This window comes from Micropterus dolomieu, linkage group LG18 (assembly GCF_021292245.1).
Source record: "Micropterus dolomieu isolate WLL.071019.BEF.003 ecotype Adirondacks linkage group LG18, ASM2129224v1, whole genome shotgun sequence".
Classification (NCBI taxonomy): domain Eukaryota; kingdom Metazoa; phylum Chordata; class Actinopteri; order Centrarchiformes; family Centrarchidae; genus Micropterus; species Micropterus dolomieu.
Genome location: NC_060167.1, coordinates 37,278,738 through 37,299,447, shown reverse-complemented (window position 1 = coordinate 37,299,447; position 20,710 = coordinate 37,278,738). Strand labels below are relative to the sequence as shown.

The window sequence follows — 20,710 nt, the reverse complement described above, 5'->3', positions numbered from 1 at the left end:
TTCATCATACCACTATGGCAACCTGTCATTGCCCTGACCCCGTCGCTACATATACCACAGCACCGCTTCCAATCAATGTTAAATAATTCTTCTGTCGTGGTGTGAGCTGTCGAGAATGACAAAACAGAAACTTCTTCTGGACATTGAGCTCTCTGATGCAGGTCATAGGTCATTAGCTGCGCGCAGTTAGTCACATCGGTGGAGAAGTAAGGACTTCCACAAATACCATCCAAGACCTGCTCCTTCACATCCAATGCCATGTCAGAGATATGGCGTTGGACAGTGTTATTAGACAAGGAGATGACATTCAACTTGGCTGCTGTAGCTCCTCCCATCATCACTGAGCACATATTTATGGCAGGTAAGAGTAATGTTTCACCAATGTTGTGGGGCTTGCGCGCCTTTGCAATGCGTAACGCTACGAGATATGATGCTTCAGTTGCCTTGCAGTTTGAAGTGCTGACTGTTTCGACTATCTTTATCTTTAGTTCCTTTAGCTTTGTACTAAAAACTCTAGCGGCTTAGAAACCAAAGTTTGGTGCATGGTCTCCCGATGCCTGCGCAGTTTGCAGGATCTCATGCTATCGTTAGCCAGCACCTCTTTACAAACCACACATTGTGGCTTTAGAGCATCAGCAGGCTCAGTAAAAGAAAATTCCAACTTTAAATATGCATCATCATACTTTCTGCGCTTTCTGCTAGGTTCAGACATTTTCTCTCCTGTTGAGTGAAGTTGCTCTATCCGCTAGCTAATTACATGTGTCCTGTCATTTACATAACCATTTCACCAGGGGACTATGATCCCATACAGGCGCTAAGTAACTGTATTGAGCAGGTCAACGATTGGATGTGCCAGAATTTTCTTCAATTAAACAAGGATAAAACTGAAGTTATTGTTTTTGGAGCCAGGGAGGAAGATTGAAAGTCAGTGCTCAACTTCAATCTGTAATGTTAAGAACCACAAATCAAGCCAGAAATCTTGGTGTAGTCATGGACTCAGACCTGAATTTGAGGAGCCACATTAACACAATTACAATCACCTGGAGAATATATCAAGGATTAAGGGACTTATGTCTCAGCAGGACCTGGAAAAACTTATCCATGCATTTATCTTCAGTAGACTTGACTACTGTAACAGTGTCCTTACAGGGCTCCCTAAGAAATCCATCAGACAGCTGCAGCTGATTCAGAACGCTGCTGCTCGAGTCCTCACTAAGACCAAAAAAGTGGATCACATCACTCCAGTTCTGAGGTCTTTACATTGGCTTCCTGTATGTCAAAGAATTTATTTCAAAATCCTGCTGTTAGTTTATGTTCAGTTATTATGCTCCGTATATCTGGAACAAACTCCCAGATAACTGCAGGTCTGCTGAAACAGTCAGTTCTTTTAAATTAAGACTGAAGACTTTTCTTTTTACCATTGCTTTTAATTAAATATTTAAGATTTTTCTTTTTATTGATAACTTACACTGCACTGTAACTTTTACTGTCCTGTTTTCTTTTTCTTTGTTTTTAGCTTTTTAGCATTGCTTTTAATTAAATATTTACACAGTGAGAAATGAGCAGGTAACTGAGTTGGGGGATTATGGGAGTGAGATTGAACAGAGTGAAGGAAGTGGTAAGTGTACTTCTCTGTTTATTCTCTTTTCAGGATGATTGTAACTCAGTTATTTGCTCGACCCCTCAGCCTGTTTTTATTTTCCATTTAACTCTTTTAACCCTGATTGTAACACTGTAACTTTTATTATATTTTTTTGTTGCTTTTAAACTTTTTTATATTTCCCTGTTGCTTTTATGTTTTATGTAAAGCACTTTGAATTACCTTGTTGTTGAAATGTGCTATACAAATAAACTCACACATCTGCTGTCCGAATAAAATAAAAAATATATATATCTATGTATTCAATTCATCCACTAAATTATAATAGATTTTGACTTATTTTTCAGAAAGACAAATAGCCTAATTATTTTTAAAATAAAATATTTCCCTGCTTCTTTCACACCTCCCCTGAAAGTCCCAAGGGATGCGGATGTCACACTTTGAAAACCCCTGATCTATACAAAGTAATAAAAAAGTAGCGAAACTAAACCTAGGCCCTATTATATAGACTATAAATCAGGAAACAAAATTATGACACAACCTGACACAAACGCAAACCGATTAGTGGGAATCACAGCTGCTTCCAGTGGTAAGCCAACACTCCATTTAAGAGCAACTGTTGCTAATTGCCATCTAGAAGTAGTAAGTAGTAAGGAAGTAGTAAGAAGTGGCCTTGGTTTCAGCAGATCCAATCCTCAGCGGGCAACCTCACAGCTGACTTAACATATAGTAGCCTACACAGATTCTCAACCAGAATACAGAAAAGAGAAGGTGCTGACAGTGGCCGTAACAGACATAAAGTGTCTATAATGGGTTACTTGTTAAGAGTAACCTTCAAATGTTTGAAATAACCCACAGGGAGGGCTTTGTTTGTTTAAGAAGTGATGTATTCAACTTAATTAAGTGTCAGCTTTATATCAAGATTAATGGAAGTAGTTCACATACTTGCAAACATTTGCAAGTTTATTCTTGACTGCATTCTGCAGTATTCTAACCACAGTGTGCCATTTCACGTTCTGCCTTCATGTACAAATGTACTCAGTGGAGAAAAGTACTGTACATTTTATGTAGTACTTTTTTAACCTCTCCATTTTCTACTTCTATGTTTTCGGAGGGTAATAGTGTACCTTTTATTCAAGTACATTTATTTTATGCCAGTTATTTACATTTATATATACATTTTCTTATGAAACAGCCTCAGAGAAGATTTGTTGACATATAATCTCATTTTGAAATGACATATGACCAAAAATAATAGTGCATCCTACTGTCTGTGACACTGTTCCCTAAGTCCTCCTGAAGACATAAATCTTTCATATGTGGGACTGAATAAACTACAGTGTGTGTGTTCGTGGTGATGAAGGAACATGTCACTGAGTGCAACAGTGCGGCTCACAGATGGGTTTTAATAGTTTCTAGACAATAGTGGAGCTCTATTGCAAAGAGGAAGAGGAGACATCAGGGTTTAGATACAGAGGCTACTTGTTAGTAGGATATGTTCTTTGTTGGTTTAGTTTTTTCATGGGATTTGTTGACAATGATAACAAAAATATTAAATATAACCATACACACTCTTAAAACTGGGAACTGGGTTGAATTTTCTAATCTTAAAACGACTTGTAATTCTGTCTGTAAGCCTGATACATCCTGGTCAAACTGTCTTTATATTCCTGACAGGGTGGGAAAATCCCAATCCGCTGGACAGCCCCTGAGGCCATTGCCTACAGGAAGTTCTCTTCGTCCAGTGATGTGTGGAGCTACGGAGTGGTCATGTGGGAGGTGATGTCCTATGGAGAGCGACCATACTGGAACCTCACCAACAGAGATGTGAGCAAAATTTGCTAACCTTCATTGTATTTTCATTGTAGACACTGTCTCATCCATGTTTTGCTGTACATGTGCAGGTGATCAAATCTGTGGAGGAGGGCTACAGGCTGCCTGCTCCTATGGGCTGCCCTGCTGCTCTACACACACTCATGCTGGACTGCTGGCAGAAGGATCGCAATGAGAGGCCACGCTTTTGCCAGATAGTCACCGTTCTTGACAAGCTAATCCGCAACCCAGAGAACCTGAAGTCTTTGGACACACTCTGCAGGTGGGTGGGCCAACGAATAGATTCATATTTGTGGTGAAGCAACATGGATGGATTGTGTCACATGCCGAGGAGTCCTTTGATTTAATTTGGCATGACAGTTCGCCAACATTTAATCAAATATTGGTTCATGTGATTAGCGGATTAAGCTGCAAATCAAAGCAAGACACCGTGTGTGAGGGGCTGAGAAGATGATCTCCCGGACAATATATGGTGACAGACTGTTAGGCTACTAAGTAACTGTCCTGGTGTGGGAGGCAGAGTAAATCCAATCTCATCCAGCTGCTATCAAACATGAGCGCAGTGGGATGAAGTTGCAGCCTAAAGTTTCCCTCAAAGTTCTCTGGCAGATGAAGCGAGTGGTCGTTTTCCGATAAGCTCATCTCTGACAGACGTGCTGTGCGTTAAGTAAAAGACTAGCTGTGATATAGACATTGATCCGCTGTGAATCTGGGAGCAGGTCTGAGAGGACGCCCGGGCTGAAGCTGGACCTGTGTAAATTGCTCTGTTCAGATCCCAGGTCCTACGCTGTCAGTGGTGCATGGCACTGTGCATCTGTGTGTGAGGGGGGAGAAGTAGGTAGAGGAAGAGTGTTAAAAATTTCTCCCTTTATTAATCTACCCAAAGCAGCCATCCTGTAACCACAGCCGTCGCCTCTTCTCTATCATTTTAACTGCAATTGATTTTCTGCCTCAGCTACTAGCGCATTTCAAAGCCCCCTTTCCCCAGTCACTCTGCTTCTTCCTCACTTTTTGACTCTTTTCTCATTTTCGGACTCCCTCCAACTAATTGTCTTCCCATTCCTCTTCCCCTCTCTCACTATCTCTGTCTATCTATGGCCATCTGTCTCTCTCTTGGCAGCAGTTTAAACAGTCCTCCGCTGATGGAGAGAGCTATCCCTGACTTCAGTAGCTGTAACTCAGTAAACGAGTGGCTGGACACCATAAAGATGGGCCGCTACAAGGACCACTTTGCAGCAGGGGGATATCACACGCTGGGACACGTCATAGGCATGAACCAAGGGTAAGTACTGACCATGATGGAGAGTGATGGTCAGCTGTAAGCTGACTCTACCAGCTTAAAGACCCTGCAGGGTGAGAAATCACTACACTCCAAGCTTAAACTGTTTGATTGTTACACTAAAGTAAGTTGGTTCTCTGCACACTTGAATCATTATAAAACTGCTCCAAGTAAAAGGCACATTTATATCCGAGCCAGGGGACAGAAGTTTAGCTTATTTCTATTTCAATCTGCCTTTAAGTCCATCCTTCACTATGACATCATCTCATACTGTATGACCATATCTCCCCTATAATGTGACAGTGACCATGATCCTCTTGCAAAAAAATTGTGAAGCTGATATCAAAGTCAGAAAGAGTCCAGAACACCACCAAATAATATAGTAATCTATATAGGTAAAATGCAAACATGAGGGTGTCGGGGGGAAATTACTAAGATAAAATTGGCTAACTAAATTGGTTGACAGACTGAAGTTTGTATACATTTCAAACTGTGCAGTTGTAAGCACAAACTGCAGATTATTATTACTTATTTAAATGTGGTAAGAATGGTTCATTAGCGACTACCCTAATCACCACCACAGTTTAATTTGTACAGCTTTTAGCTCAATTATTTGGCAACATTTTTCAAATGATGCATGAGAAACAGGGACCAAGATAGGAAGTGGGCCCACAGAGACTACCTGTATATTGGGCCCAATATTTGGTGCAGTGCCCCTGCTGTGTTGTACCAAGTTTCTCAAGACAACAGTTAAAAATGGAAGATATGTTGAGTTTTCATTACCAACATCAACAGCAAATTAAAATGGGAGCTGACCATTACAGAGTAATTATGGTGAAATATACTTAGAATTAATAATTAATAATACAAGCCTATCAATAAAACAAGCCTGTTCTGAATAAAGGGCTTGTTCTCTCTGCCCTGATCATTGTCTGAGAATTTACAGGATGTTCTGTTTTAAATTCTGCGTATACCCCAAAATCTGAGACTGAAACAACATTAAGGCTCAACAACTATGATTTCTGTGTGACTTTTGTGGTGCAGGGACATCCAGAGGCTCGGCGTGACACTGATGGGCCACCAGAAGAAGATCATGACCAGCGTCCAGCTGATGAGGGCGCAGGTCCTCAACAAGAGTGTGCCGTCTGTGCACGTATAACTCCACAGCTGAGGTGTCTTTCTGGGGAAATCTAGGAACCCAGGTTTCTATAAGGCCTAGATGGACTCTAATGGAATTTAAGATGATCTGATAAATGTCAGAACAACATATGTGGGAACTTTACAAGACTTTTTCCTCAAGAGAGAGAAGAACAAAACATGAAAGGTTTTAACTGTGGAGCAAGTAAACATGGCTTATTTGGGACAAGTCCGATCTTTCATTTTTTTTCCTATCCGATTACATTTTCTGAGTTTAAATGTCTTGTTTATAAATGGAAAGACTGCCTTAATTACCACAAATTATTTTAATTTTATTGTCTACAAAGAGAAGATAATTTATCAATCATGAATTTATCAGAGAAATATCATTTACTGAACTGGGCAACAGCAAGAGTACATGGAGCGATGGAGAGGGTCAGGATGTTTTCAATGTTGTGATGACACTCACTGCCTCTCCTGCAACAACGGCTTGAGAACGAGGCCCAGAATGAGGCTGGAGTCAGAAAGGTGGAGAAAAGTGAGATAGGGCTCACCCGAGTTGCCAGATCGTCTCCACAGGGGAGAAGACCTATTTCACCCCAGGCTATTAATACCAACAACAGGAACATTTCTCCGCTGACCAACCTTGATGAATGACCCCAGGAGAGCCCAAGAGCCCTCTGCCCAGTGTGAAGCTGCACGGCGCACAACTGCTGTACTTGGAAGATATGTATGATTCGGTTACAGTGCACTTTATTCTACAATCTCTCTGCATTGGAGAGGCTTTGCAGTTGTGTCACAAATCTTCTCTCAGCCGCAACTGAAGCCACGAAGTTGGCTGTTAAAGAATTACCTGTTTGAAAATATTACATAAACAATGACTAATTAAACAGTATAAAACCCAAGAAGAAAAAGAGATATCTAACATTCATTAGTGTTTTAAGTAACTTGCTTATGAGATTTCTTTCCAGATTTTATTTAAAGTATCTGTAATTAAATTACATACAGGATGTATTTAAATAGGCATACAAATTATATTGGTTATACTTTTTCAGTATATTTGGGGATTTCTTGTTACACCTCTTATTTTAAATAAAATTACAAATATCCTGGTATTTATTGTGCATTTCAAATCAGGTTTAAATGTCTAACAAATATATTTTAAATGCATATTTCAGTTTTGAGTGTGAAAGTGGGTTCTCGATCTTGGGAATAGTGGTTCGACACTTAACAATCTTCAGTTTGCTGGTGGAGGACATGATATGTGGTTGAAATAGTAAGAGGCCCCTGAGTTAAGATTATTTTGTCATACTTTCTGTCCTGTTGTTTAGTTAAAATCTTGAAACTGCAAAAGAAATCAAAATCAATTTCAAATATATTACAATATATACTACTTCTCAAGCCTGGTCAGGATACATGCTTTCTGCATTACCTTCACAAACAGAAACACATTTTCATGTAGCTTAAATGCATTTTTGAAATGCATTTGGAAGAGCCCATGTATTGAAAATGTATTTGAAAAATATAAATCCTAAATGAACATTAGTTAACGTTTGGTTTTGTTTGTTAGCTAAGTAGTTGGCAGCAAGCTCAGTTAAGTAAAGCAGCTGGCATTAATGTGAACTGACCTCTAGATGCTAACTCTAGCTTCTACTACACTAGTATGTAAGCTAGTTGTACAACAGGAGAGTGGTAATTAGCAAAGCACAACGTTTGTAAGCTAAATACTTTAGTTTGTGTAAAAAATATCAGTAAAGCTGGGCATGCTCTGTATGATTTGAGCCCATTTCTGACACGATTTTTGAGCTGCATGACTCAATTTAGAGCCAGACCGAATTTCAGCTTGTGTACAGGGGAGCGAGGGCCGATCAACTTCTCCTGAACGGCCGTCTGGCATTTTCTGTATGAATTTCTGACATGTCAGAAATTATGGTCAATTCAGACACCTTGAATGGTGTCTGAATCTCAATGTATACAGTAAAATGTAGCTAGCTGACCTCCAATTCTCTCTGCTAAAAGGACAGGCCATAGCTACTGTCCACCAGTTTTTTCTCTTTTCTCTTTTTCTTTTTTAAGACGTTTCGGCACAAAAGATGACACAGATGATCGAGGCAGCACGTTTCTGCCTTGTTAGCGTTATTGCTAGCAAACAAACCTCTACCTGCCTCCGAGCTTTCAAACGAGTCTTTACTGACAATTGTCAATAGCCAGAATGCTCCGCAGAGGCCGACGGGCCTGTGTTTACATGTAGTGCTTAGGTCGTGGCTTGGCGATCGGACCGTACCGCGTGAGCACGTAAATTGTGAGCTTTGGCTCTATATCACAGTCAAGTCCTCGTAATTCTCTCGTACAGTGGGGGTTGGTTTTAAACAACATTTTTTAAATCATACGGTGTATGCCCAGTTTAAAAGAAGCCAGCACAAAATATCTGTGTGCTGAAGTCTGTTTCAGTGCTAAACAACACCTGTTTACAGTGACTGTCCAAGGCCTACAAAATGGCTGCCAGTGTCCCACTACGCACCCAGTGTTGGTTGAATCAAATCTCTGTTGTGACCATCATTAAAGCTGGGGTAGGTCATGTATTTCGGAAGCATTTCTTGTTATATTTGTTGAAATTCTCTTTGCATCCCGAAAGCAATCAATAAATAAAATCCTCTGACACAAAGAAATGTATGGTGTCTGTGGCTGTCGCAGGACTGTAATAAGCACGGCCAGTCCTTTCTGGCTGGCCTGCCTACCAGCCCACCTGCGTGCACTCTGCACCTGCACTCGCTGCACATTCTTTCTGGTTTCTCCAGTGTTGCCTACCCCAGCTTTAAGCCCAGAAACAGTTGTAAAAATCTGACAGTGGTCCATGACTTTTTACCGAAATGTATCCATGACTGCCAAACCTGTACAACATTTTTATATTCCCTTAACTTTTCCCTTAAATATTATAATATAAATATGCCCTACATCTTTATTGGCATTCCACCAAAATCAGACATACATAAAGGTGGGTTGTCTTTGTACCCACGTTGTCGAGTAATATTTCTTCTGAGTAATATTTTGCTGGGAGGGTGCGTTACACCTGAAAGCCCTCGTATTCTCATGAAAATTATGAACAAAATGGTTTTGTTTAATTCAGTGGATTTTTTCATCCATCAGCACTAATACTATTCAGTGCAATTATTCTGTACCCCAGAGTACATATCTGAACACATTTGTTGTGTGAATGCTGGGAAACTAGTACACATAAGCTACACAGACTGTAAAATAAAGTGTTACTTCTGATTATATGTGATTACACTGTTTGCCTCAGTGTTAATGAAATGGGGAAGAACATGTAAGTAGAATGTTTATGTCTAAAGGCTCTCAAAAGTACATAATTAGTCCTAATTTATACCCCCTATGCCATCAAGAGAATGTCTTTTTCTTGTGCACCCCAGTAGGTTTTCCTCTATATGATTGATGTCAGTTTTTATTAGAGAAGAACCTCATGGTATTTTTTGAGGATGTATCATAGCGGCATTTCACTACTGGTTTCAAAAGATTTCTTTTTTCTTTAGGACGCTTTTAAAGACACTGGACTTGAACTGAAAACCCATATTTTATAAAGTTAGGATATGTTTTTGCTAGATGAATTGATTTATAATGTATACAGCAAGTTCAGTCACTGGAAGGAAGAAAAAACAGTAATTCATTCACATTTCATTATTTATTCATACTTATTTGTTTTCCAAATAATACAACTCTGAGAGATTTTCTTACAGTTGATGAATCATCCTTGTTGCTAATGATAAATGTGCAAACTGTCCATAAATACACAATAAAGGAACGTTTGTCTGTGTGTGACTGCAACAGTGATTTTCCGACTATTTCTAATACAATAGAGAACTGATGTCCACCCATACTTCAGTTGCACTAGCTTTTGGTTCTTTGGTTATGCACACTAAACCTCACAGGAGTTGTAGTTGGTGAATGCAAGTGCTTTATGTTGGTTTAAAGCTGCACTATTGTCTTTATATTAACAATGGATCAAATTCTTACATGTACACAGTGACAAATCCACAGAGAATTTTGTTTTCTCTTTCAAGAGATCAGTTCTAACGGCAGCAGATTTCAGAAACATAAAAACAAAACAGAATAAAAGCCCTGATCCAGCGTCCGCTACTGAGCACCAAACAGCAGACATACAAAGATAGCAGTTTTTATTACCATCTTTGTTAATAGGTTGGCTTTAACATTACTTGATGTGTTAGTAGTTAGTTAACAATATGTCAGTTAATGATCATATTTGTTTAATGTTGTAATAGTAAGTGTTCTGACAAAAGAGTTAGGAAATGCAATTTCATGTTCATGTTTCAAGGGAATCCACAATCTCACATTTTCTGATGGCTTTTTAGAGGTGTGTCAAGCAAGCCAGAGACTCTTTAGAATTTCCTATAGAACAAAGTAAAAGCTCTCAATTAAACAAGACATAAAGTACTGCTGCAAAAATGTTCTTAAGCTTTTATTTTGCAGGCACAATCACTTAAGAGGAAGTGATTATCTGAGTAACTGTTGTTGTCATGACTGTTTCAGCAACAGCTGCTATAATTTCTTTTTTTTGCCACTATCAAACTAATCTGGCCACAGGCCAGATATTATTGCTGGCGGGCCAACACATATTGCCAACCAGTGGTATAATGTTAATATATTACTTATAGTTACTATATTCATTATAATTTCATATGTAGTTTTACTACTAGGTCACTATATTGAGTCCAGTTACAGCACTTTCATTTTTGTTGTTAAAAATACGGGATAGTCGCTGGTAAAACCGGAGGGTTGACAGGTATGGTTGCGAGGTACGGCCTCCATGAATCGGATCACAAGGATCAAAATATTGTCAAACAAGACGAATGAAACAGATGCTATCTTGAAGCCGTGGCAGGACTATGGCACTCAATAAGTTCAGTGCTGAATCTGAACTATGCCCAAAAGTCCGCTGTGCATAAATGTCTGTTTACCAAAAGAAAACCAGTTGAGTGCTTTAAATAAACTGTGTTCACCACCTGATGCACTCCCCCTCCCTGCATGGCATTTTCTATGGATCATTCTTGCCAAACATGAAAGAATTCAGCGTGTAGTCCTGAATGCGACAGTCCCAGAAAGATATTTGCTTGAGGAGTGGTGCATCATTTAAACAAACGCCTCACAAATCTTTTGTAATGAATATTTCTCCTGTGTTCAGAGAGGGCAGAGCTCAAGAAAATTCATCTAGGGCTCATCTCTGACAAAGAAAGGCATCATTACTCTGTCAGTCGATCTGAACTTCGCAGCACCATGACGCTCACTCTGCAACACTCGGGTTGAAAACAATTGACTTTGACTTCCTTAATGCTCATTGCTGAGTTTTTGAGTAAATTGCTTTTTTTGTGTGGGAATGAGCCCTGACCCAACTCTGAAACATCATTTTGAGCTCAGCCTGAATAGGGAATGGCCTGATGAATCTGTGTCTGAGTAATTGTCCTTTCCTTCACCTTAGGAGGGCTGTTAGGAGATAATCCTCTCCTTGGTGAAACAAGACCTAACACAACATCATTAATCTCATTACTAAGGCCGTGTTGCTTTGTTGCCACACAGTCCCACGTCCAATTATCAGCCCCAGCCCCATCCCCATGTTGACGCCGAGTCCCACCCATCACAAACGACCATCTACACTGTCCCCTGATTGACTTCTTTGAGCGCAGCCGTGATAGCACTTTGTATCTGCGATCAGGCACCCTCCGAGCCTCAGCTGTGCCCGTGTCCTCGTGTCCCCTGGATGTCCTGTGGTTGACTGAACGGCACACAACGCTGATCACAACGCGAGTGGTTTTGGCGTTTCTTATCGCCTCACAGCAGGTCCACATGATGAGAGAGTGGCAGACAATGCGGATGGATTTAAACGCTCAAGCATTGATTGTCAAGTTTACTTCTATCCTAAAGTAGCAACAATACAAATTCAATAACCAGATTTCAAATCTGTGTAAATCTGCACAGTCATAATGAAGTCTTTGCGAACAACCTTGGAACAATGCATGTGTATAGCTTGTTGTAATTCCACCAGTATATTTCATCAAGCAAACAATCCGTGAGAGCCGAGTGAGATGCAGTCACTAGGGACTGCCTTGTCAGCTCACTCTGCCTGCTGCTATAGGTACTTTTAGTTTTGGTCTTTATTATTTTTACACTGCTGTGAAGGGCCTTTTCCCTAAACACAACACAAAATATCTTTCAGCACCACTATTTTAGAACACCTTCGTTGACAGAATGGGAAAAAGGTGTGCAAATTCATCACCGACAGGATTTTATTGGATTGACCTGCCACTGTTCTACACGAAATGTGATTTATACGCTATAAGAACAGGGGAACACACTGTGTTCAGAAGCAAACTGTTGAATAAGCCTAAAGCTCTCAGTTCAGTGTGAGGCCACTCTGCCTTTTCAAAAGAGCAATAAAATGAAAGCACTGAATTTTGTGCAGTAAACAACCTGATGACTGGTTGAAAAACCTCCTCAAGAAAAGAAATGACTGGAAATATGCCAGAGAGGCGTTCCTGCTAGCAAAAAAACACCTGATCAGAACTTCTCCTGGGTCAACATACCAGTCAGGGTATTTACATGCATTTTAATTATTGTCTGCTTTCTGTGGATTTCTTCTGTGTCATGTAAACTGGCAAATCTGGTTTTCGTACCGGCAAGATTATAAGAAAAAAAAATTTTTCCTGTAGATTCCACCTGCAAAAAGCAGATTTCTCAGTCATGTGTATCCAGGTTTCTAATTTGCAAATAAACATGTGTGGTCAGATCATTATATATAGTGATACATCCATGTTATTAAAATCTGAAAATGACATTAAGTAGTCTCTGCAAATCTAAATAAGTTAGTTTCCACAGTTCAGCATTAGACAGACTATTTGCATAATCAGATTCAATCTGTGAGGGACAACTGTGTGATCTCATCACAGAACCTGCTCTGACACACACACAGATACAAAAAAATTAAGAAGCAACCTCTTGTATCACTAATGCTCATAAAATAATAATTGGTAATAATAATTATTTCAAAATAAATTCAGAGGAAGGGGAGAAATCTGATTACTGATCTGCTGTATGTATCCCTATATTTTACATCAACCAGGTTACAATAAGCGATTAGTTACAGGTTGGAATAAGTGTCCAGTAAAAGAGTACAACACAGTAGATTTCTACAGCAGGACACCGACAGCACTCCACTGATCTTGTCTGCAAGTATGTGACATTTAATTCATTATACCAGTTCCAGACAGCATGAATTGTCCAAATACTGCCAAAACTTCTACCCACAACTTTGGAGAGTTAATATCTACGTTAAAATGGTTCTACATTTGTTCGAATACTATATATAATGACTATATTTCAGTGTGTACTTTGGACCTGCTTCACATTAAGATGCAGTGGAGTCATTGAAATAAAGGCTAAAACAATAGTACATTTAACCTGTGTGAGCAATGACAGTAGTGAAAATAGGTAAACTATGTAAAGGAAATGTTTGAGCCCAAGATACTCAGTATACCTAGCAAAATAAATATTGTCACAGTCTAATGAAAACCATGTATCTCCAAATGATCAGCTTTTTATGACATCATAGAAAAACAAATATAAAGATATGTGGTTGTCAATGGACAGCAAATATTTATGCATGATACAGTATAATAGTATGTTCTATATATACATACTAAAAAATATACATTCATAATAGAATAAAATGAATGTATACCTGGAGAATAAAAGAGGTTGGAGTACCATTTTATATTACAAGCAAACTGTAGAGGAACGTCCATCTGTGTCATTGCGTTACAAATGTTACAAATATATACAGAAAGAAGATTATTAGATTAAGTTTGCTACAACAGTCGATAATAATAATAATAATAATAATAATAATAATAATAATAATAATAATAACATCCTATCAGGGGTCAGTATTCATTTCTTTGGTGTAACTTCTTCTAAGTAGCAGAGAAGCTGAGTTCTCACAGCAGACAGTGAATCAACAATATGTTTTCAATGCACCATTTTGCACAAACACTATTATATTGTGCATATATTCATGACTTAATGTTGCTGCTCTGTAAATAGGCCATATATAATTCATGAGGCACACAGACTGACAAAATAAATCTAAATATATAAATTCAAAACCTTAAGACTCAACATAGTGCTGAGTCCTGTGTATTCTGTTGCTTTGTCACAGGCATGTAGATGTGGTCAGGTCATGGTGTTATTTCTCAAAGAAATCTGTCAAAAAGAATCTGTTGATTTCCTGATGGTTTTTCACAGCCATACCAGCTTTTCCTGGTACTGAACACCAGCTTTGTACAGCACCGTGTTCGGCTGAAAGCTCTAAGTGTCAGCATAAGTGTTTACCAAATAACGTATGTAAATTAATGGTAATCAGCGTGTAAATGTTTGCCACATGGTAACAGATTTAAAGCTGCACAAGTCCAATCATTCATGTGTTTGTTCAGAATTAATTGCATTAAGTCATCATATTGACATAAGGATCTTAAACAGACGCCGCTGCTGGACAGTATTTCTCTCACCAGATGTTCGCTTGGCCGTTTCAGGCTGAAACACAAGCTCACCTTTTAAGAGTTATCATCCATGTCAGACATGTTTGACTCATATTGCTCAAGTGGATAAATATCACTTAAGATTTGAAAATGCTTTTACTTCTCTCTGAATGTATGTGTCCATCCATAACAACATCCTCAGTCCATGACATCTGGTAGCCTATAGATTATTTCTTTCATACTTGTCTGGCTGGTCAGAGGTTGTTTCTTTCTCTGAGAGATGATAAATGTATTGACTTAAACACGGTCTGCCTGCCTGCCTGCCTGTCTATCCTGCTCTTATTTTATTATGTACAGTATTTATTTTGCTTTCTGGTATCAGCCCTACAATGAGCTTTGATGTACACCAGTCAATGTAGATAATCAATAAAACAGAAGAAACAGAATCCCTAACAGAGTATAACCATTTGGCAGTCCCAGAGAAACTAGCCCAATTTCTACATCAGTTTAAAAAAAGAGAAGCCTGCTGAGTTGTCTGGGTTGCACTCATGTCATGTAGCAGTAACAAGGAGAGGATGTGAAGCTATGCACTCATCAAAAGATCTTACTAAACTGCAGAAGGGCAGTTTCACTGCTATGATATCCCAAAAAATTAAACCTGCACTAATTCAAAATGTAATATTACTGTAACAATTTTACAACTTTACTTACTGGCTCATTGGCATCGTTTACAACCACAGGCCACAAAATACCTCTGATTAACTGATTGTGTGATATCCGTCGAGCACCAAACAACAGGCAGATAAAGTTAGCTTGCTGGCAAACACAAGAAGCTTTTGGTGCTGAAAAGCTAAATATCTTTCCTAAGAAGTAGATTACCCTGACAAAGTCTGCAGAGGTACGATCTGCAAAAAGCAGAGATACTACAGGATCCTGCTGTTATGTGGACATATCCCATTCCTGAAATTCTATCCACTGAGATCTGAAAGGACACCCCTGATGAAGTCCAATACCAACCACCAGCAGCAATAATATCAGAAAATGGTGCTTTGATAGCGTCAAAAAATAAAAATAAATAAATACTTTGATAGTGGTGCTGAAATAGATCTCAGTCATGTCAGCAACACTTACTCACGTAATCATTTCCTATTTAGTGGCTTTGCCTTTTACTTTGAAACATTCAGAATCACATTAAAAAGAGTCTGTAGCCTGATGGACACATGTCTGAAATGTTTGTCGAAGAGAGAAAACGGCTATTGTAGAAGCAGGTGACGCAACATGGTGACGTCCATGGAAGGGGCACCCGCGGTTATGTAGATATAAATGTCTCATTCTAAGGTAATAAAAACATAACGGTTCATCATGTAAGGTCTTTACACACCACTGAAAACATAGCTATGGATTTTATATTGCATTTCTGTCACTAGATCCTAAAAATATTACGCACCGAACCTTTAAGTTGGGGACACATTAGCATTATTGAAATCTAGATTGAATTGAAGACCCGACATCCCACACATAAATGACACACCAGCACACAGATGTTTTAGCCTTGGCAGCCAGAGAATAATTGAGTAATTGCAGAGAAAACAATCGGCAAAAGGAACTGCATGCTATGATTAGAGTCTAATGGATTACAGGTACAAGGGAACATGCTAAATCTAGATGAGAGGCTGGAAGGACAGATGAGGGCTGTGCAGAGAGCGATTTTCATCAAAACGAGGGAATCTTAAGGGGAGCTGTGGTTCTGTCCGAAAAACCTTACGAAATAAATGTTTGAAGAAGAACGTAAAAGCTACTCGCTCACTAACAACATATTGCAAAGTGCTCGCCAGCTTAGGAGAGTTTTGTTTTTATGATTATGTCTCCACAACTACACATGATGGTCCCGGTTACAGCCTGAAATATCAGACATGTTTTAAAAAACACATTTCATCTCCTGACTGACAGGACTGGCTGACCCGGTCCATCAGTCATCTTGCCAAAATCCAATTGATAATCGGCGCAACAATCATGATGTTTCGGCATGATGAACTGAATAACACTCATGATGTTTGTCACTGCCATTAGGGACAGATACCGTTCTCTATCCAGTTTTGCAGTTGTTCATAGAGACTGTACCCTAGAATGGTGGTCAGTCTTCCCCAAATCTACAAAAGAAAAGCCAAAAGGACTGTGAAACTCCCATTATCCTCTCCAGTATCCAAGCAATAGCCACAATTCCTGGACCAGGACAAATCCATGCTGTGCTTTCTAAATGCAAGGTTCAACAAGTGGCCGTAGTCATTTCCAGTTGAAGCATTCCCTCCAGTCCTCTTATATGGGAACAATCGCCTCAGTTTGCCAGTCCAAGCACTGTGCCAGATGTCGGTGTGCATCTGCAAAAGCAGGGATGTCTTTTGTCTCTTTATGTGCAGGAGGCATTGCAGGTAAATGCAATTTTAAATCACTACACCGATATAAAGTAGCCCTAAATGTTTCACTCTGTGAAAACCTCCAGAGCCCCATTTTTAAAAGTAATGATGAGACTGTTTCACTACACAAAAACATGTTTAAAATATATTAACCTCTATCTGTTCAATACATTTGTTCCATGACATCAAAGAGATTTGATAACCAAGCAGAAATTACAAACGTAATTAATTGTGAATTATTCCGATGGTAATGAGCAGCACTCTGTGGCCACTCACCGAGCAAATCAAATTATACAACAAATGGGCAAAAAAAGCTCCTTCACCAAATATGATTACAGCACTTTGATAGCTCTAATGTGTTTTGTTTGTCACGGCGGTGTGCAGATAAAGGAGCAGCCATTGCTCCAGTCACACATGATAGTACATCAGTTAGCCAGTCAGAAGCTGTGCTTGTTCCAAATAAACCCCATTCATCTAGCTTTGCAGTATGATTGTTTGAATTTCTGAAATTTTATGACCCAGTTCCCATGCAGGTTTTTCAAATGAAGCCGTTCACAGGTTAATCATGTGGTGTTAGCAGAAACATCAATGATGCGCCTCAAAGTGCTCCACATCAAACACATCACTCATATCAGCACCAACATGTACAATGGCAGGAAATCAATAGTGTGTATGTGTATGCTGTGTGTGTGTGTGTGTGTGTTGGTGTGTGTGTGTGTACAAACATTCTTTACACAGACTGTACTGTTTTCTAACCCTGTCTGTCCTCTTCCCTGCAGCCAGGACAGCTCATCACTTCATCACACCACCGGCTGTTTCTGCACAATAACAAGAATGCTATTAACATATATGGAAATGCAGTGTGAAAACAAGACGCTGCTCCTTCCCTCATGCCCGCTGTATGCACCCGTCTGTGTGTGTCGGTGTGTGTGTGTGTTTTTGCATGCGTGCCCGCTGTGTGCACTCAGATTCTGTGTTCAGAGGGAATTGCTCGCTTTGATGTTCTCTGATGCAGGCAACTGCTGATACCCCTATTAGCTTGCATGGAGCTGATGCAAGCTACGCTAGTGCTAGTCCCCAAAAACTGGTTCATTTCAATGCTAAGTGGAGCAAGATAGAAATAAGTTACATTCAAGTGCAGCCTGGGGATATCAGCACAAAGAGACAAAACCACACAATTTATTTAGGAAGATAAGGCTCTGGAATTAACATGGTGATAATGATGATGATAAACTTGTCTTCCTGCAACACAGCCAAAGGGGGGGTTTGGAGGTGAGGAGTTAGGGTCAGAGAGAAAGAGAAGGAATAGAAAAAGTTCAGGAGCAATAACAGGAAGTGGAGGGAAAACTGGAGGGGAGATTGGAGGTGGGTACAGAGGCAGGTTGATGGCGAGGAGCTGAAGAAAGACGGAGCCTTGGAGAATAGGTGGTGACACAAACACCTGCACACACACACATACACCGCTGGAGTTTGGGTATGTCAGACTCAAACTAGTGTTGGCAAATAGACAAACACAACTTTTGAGTTCTTCAAAGTACTGAGACTGAACTGGTACCTAGAAATGTGCTGCCCCCTTCTGGCCTAAAAGGCACACAACAACTAAGGTAGGGCAGACAATGTTGGGATTAAGCCCAAATGGATACCAAATAAGTCATCCCCAAATACCACTGGCTGTCTTGATTAATTGACTAAATAATCAGCCATTGGAAATTCACTATTCCACTATTTACATGTTGGGTCTAACTCTGCTGTAAATCTGCTAATGGACCAAGTTGGACCGGGTCAGCCAGTCCTGACAGTCAGGAGATGAAATGTGTTTATTTAAACATGTCTGACATTTCAAGCTGTAACCGGGACGATCATCTGCGAGCCATGCAGCGAGCCATGCAGCGTGCCATGCAGCGTGCCATGCAGCGTGCCATGCAGCGATCCATGCAGCGATCCATGCAATGTGCCATGCAGCGTGCCATGCAGCGTGCCATGCAGCGATCCATGCAGCGATCCATGCAATGTGCCATGCAGCGTGCCATGCAGCGTGCCATGCAGCGTGCCATGCAGCGTGCCATGCAGCGTGCCATGCAGCGTGCCATGCAGCGAGCCATGCAGCGAGCCATGCAGCGTGCCATGCAGCGTGCCATGCAGCGTGCCATGCAGCGTGCCATGCAGCGTGCCATGCAGCGAGCCATGCAGCGTGCCATGCAGCGTGCCATGCAGCGTGCCATGCAGCGTGCCATGCAGCGTGCCATGCAGCGTGCCATGCAGCGAGCCATGCAGCGTGCCATGACTGTTGGTCTTGCTGTCCACCAGTTCAGTCCAACTATTGGATTGCCATGAAAGTTTGTACTGACATTCATGATGCCTGTTTAGATCTAGTGTTTATGTGAACACCCACTCTATCAAACAGCATGAATATAGAAGCCAGATGTTTTGACCATGCAGAAAGGATGATAAAAACATAAATTTTTAGCTTCAATCCCCGGCTCCTCCAAGCTGCATGTCGAAATGTCCTTGGGCAAGATACTGAACCCCGAATTGCCCCTGGTGGCTTTTTTACCATGGTGTGTTTCTATTTGAGCACTTAGGCTCAGTGTGTGAATGTGTGTGACTGGTGAATGCAGATGTAGTGTAAAAGCGATGTAGTGTAAAAGCGCTTTATTTATTAAAGCGCTTTTATACTACATCGCTTCGAAAAGTCGAAAAGACTAGAAAGGTGCTATACAAATACAGAACATTTACATTTACATTTACTCGTACATACCAAAGCAACATAAGAATCAAACTTCCCGGCATTAATTCAAACAGTGCCTTGGGTCCTTCGAGTTCACAAGAGCTCCTTAATTTTGTTAAACAACTGATCCCTTGTTTTGTGCTTCTGTTTCCTGCTCATTCTCTCTTTCCTCCCCACCGTAAAGTCCTCACTTCAAGGCAGAGGCAGGAGCCAACCTCCCAGTCACCCCACTCTTTCCTCGCCTTTCTTTACACAGTTGCCTTGCTATTGATGATGCCACACATGTATCGTTAAGCTGCAGCAGAAAACTTTAGACTCAGGAGAAATAATCGGGGGGCGAAGCGGCCTGGATAAACTTTGAACTTGCAACTCAGCAAGGTTTCTTTGTCAGACGTAAGCCTAGAGTGCCTTTTCTGTAATAAAAAAACACCCACAAGTTAAACTTCATGGACTAATCCAACTTGACAGCACGCTGAGTGTGATGAGAAGTTCAGATGTCCAAAGCCAACAGAAGGAAAATAAGAGAGAAAAATAAAAAAGACAAGAGGTGACTTTCAAAGTTGTTTAGCTAAATGAACAGTAAAAATGTCTAACAAACGCTGGCACTGAAGTGAGTGGGGGGTATATTAACACTCAGAGAGTTGCACTGATGGAACCTTTCCTTTGCATTGTGGGGAAAGGTTACCAGGGATTATTTATGGGATTCTAGAAAGCACACAAGGAGCAGTGAACACCTTCAAAAACAGGAAGAGTTGGCACAACCTGGCAGAAAGATTACGCAGCACCAAAAATCGATGCAATAAACCCGGACATTATATTGCAATGAAAAGCTGGGAGATGGACTGAGAAGACGGAATGCTCTTGTCTGTCATTTCACAATGCGTCATCTACAGCTGCCAGCGCTTGCAGTCATTTTAACTCAGCAGAGATTTCAAAGGCTGGACGTGGAAGAACTGATAACAGCATTTATCAGTTCGAACTGCTAGAGGGTGAAATGTTAAATCTCAATACCCGCACCTTCTGTGTGAAGATAAAGAGCTACTTTGCCTGAATTTAGCTTTTAAATGATGTTGATTCAGAATTATTACAGCTAAAGATGATTCATGATCAATATAATACAGTATGTGGAATGTGCATTCTCCAGTTATCTGTTTTATG

The 20,710-nt window shown here is 40.2% G+C and overlaps 1 protein-coding gene across 4 annotated transcripts in view; it reads left to right on the top strand.

Annotated features, from left to right (window-relative positions):
• The window catches only part of epha8 (eph receptor A8), a 127,433-nt gene extending 121,258 nt beyond the window's left edge, over nt 1-6,175 (top strand). For 2 of the 4 annotated variants that reach the window (XM_046075936.1, XM_046075934.1), the window contains exons 16-19: nt 3,278-3,427; nt 3,505-3,695; nt 4,557-4,715; nt 5,757-6,175. In XM_046075936.1, coding sequence (XP_045931892.1) covers nt 3,278-3,427; nt 3,505-3,695; nt 4,557-4,715; nt 5,757-5,871 — 615 coding nt within the window. In that variant the 3' untranslated portion in view covers nt 5,872-6,175. Of the gene's footprint in view, nt 1-3,277; nt 3,428-3,504; nt 3,696-4,553; nt 4,716-5,756 lie in introns of all 4 variants that reach the window. The other 2 variants (XM_046075935.1, XM_046075933.1) reach the window with 1 other exon arrangement.
• The last annotated feature ends 14,535 nt before the right edge of the window (nt 6,176-20,710 follow it).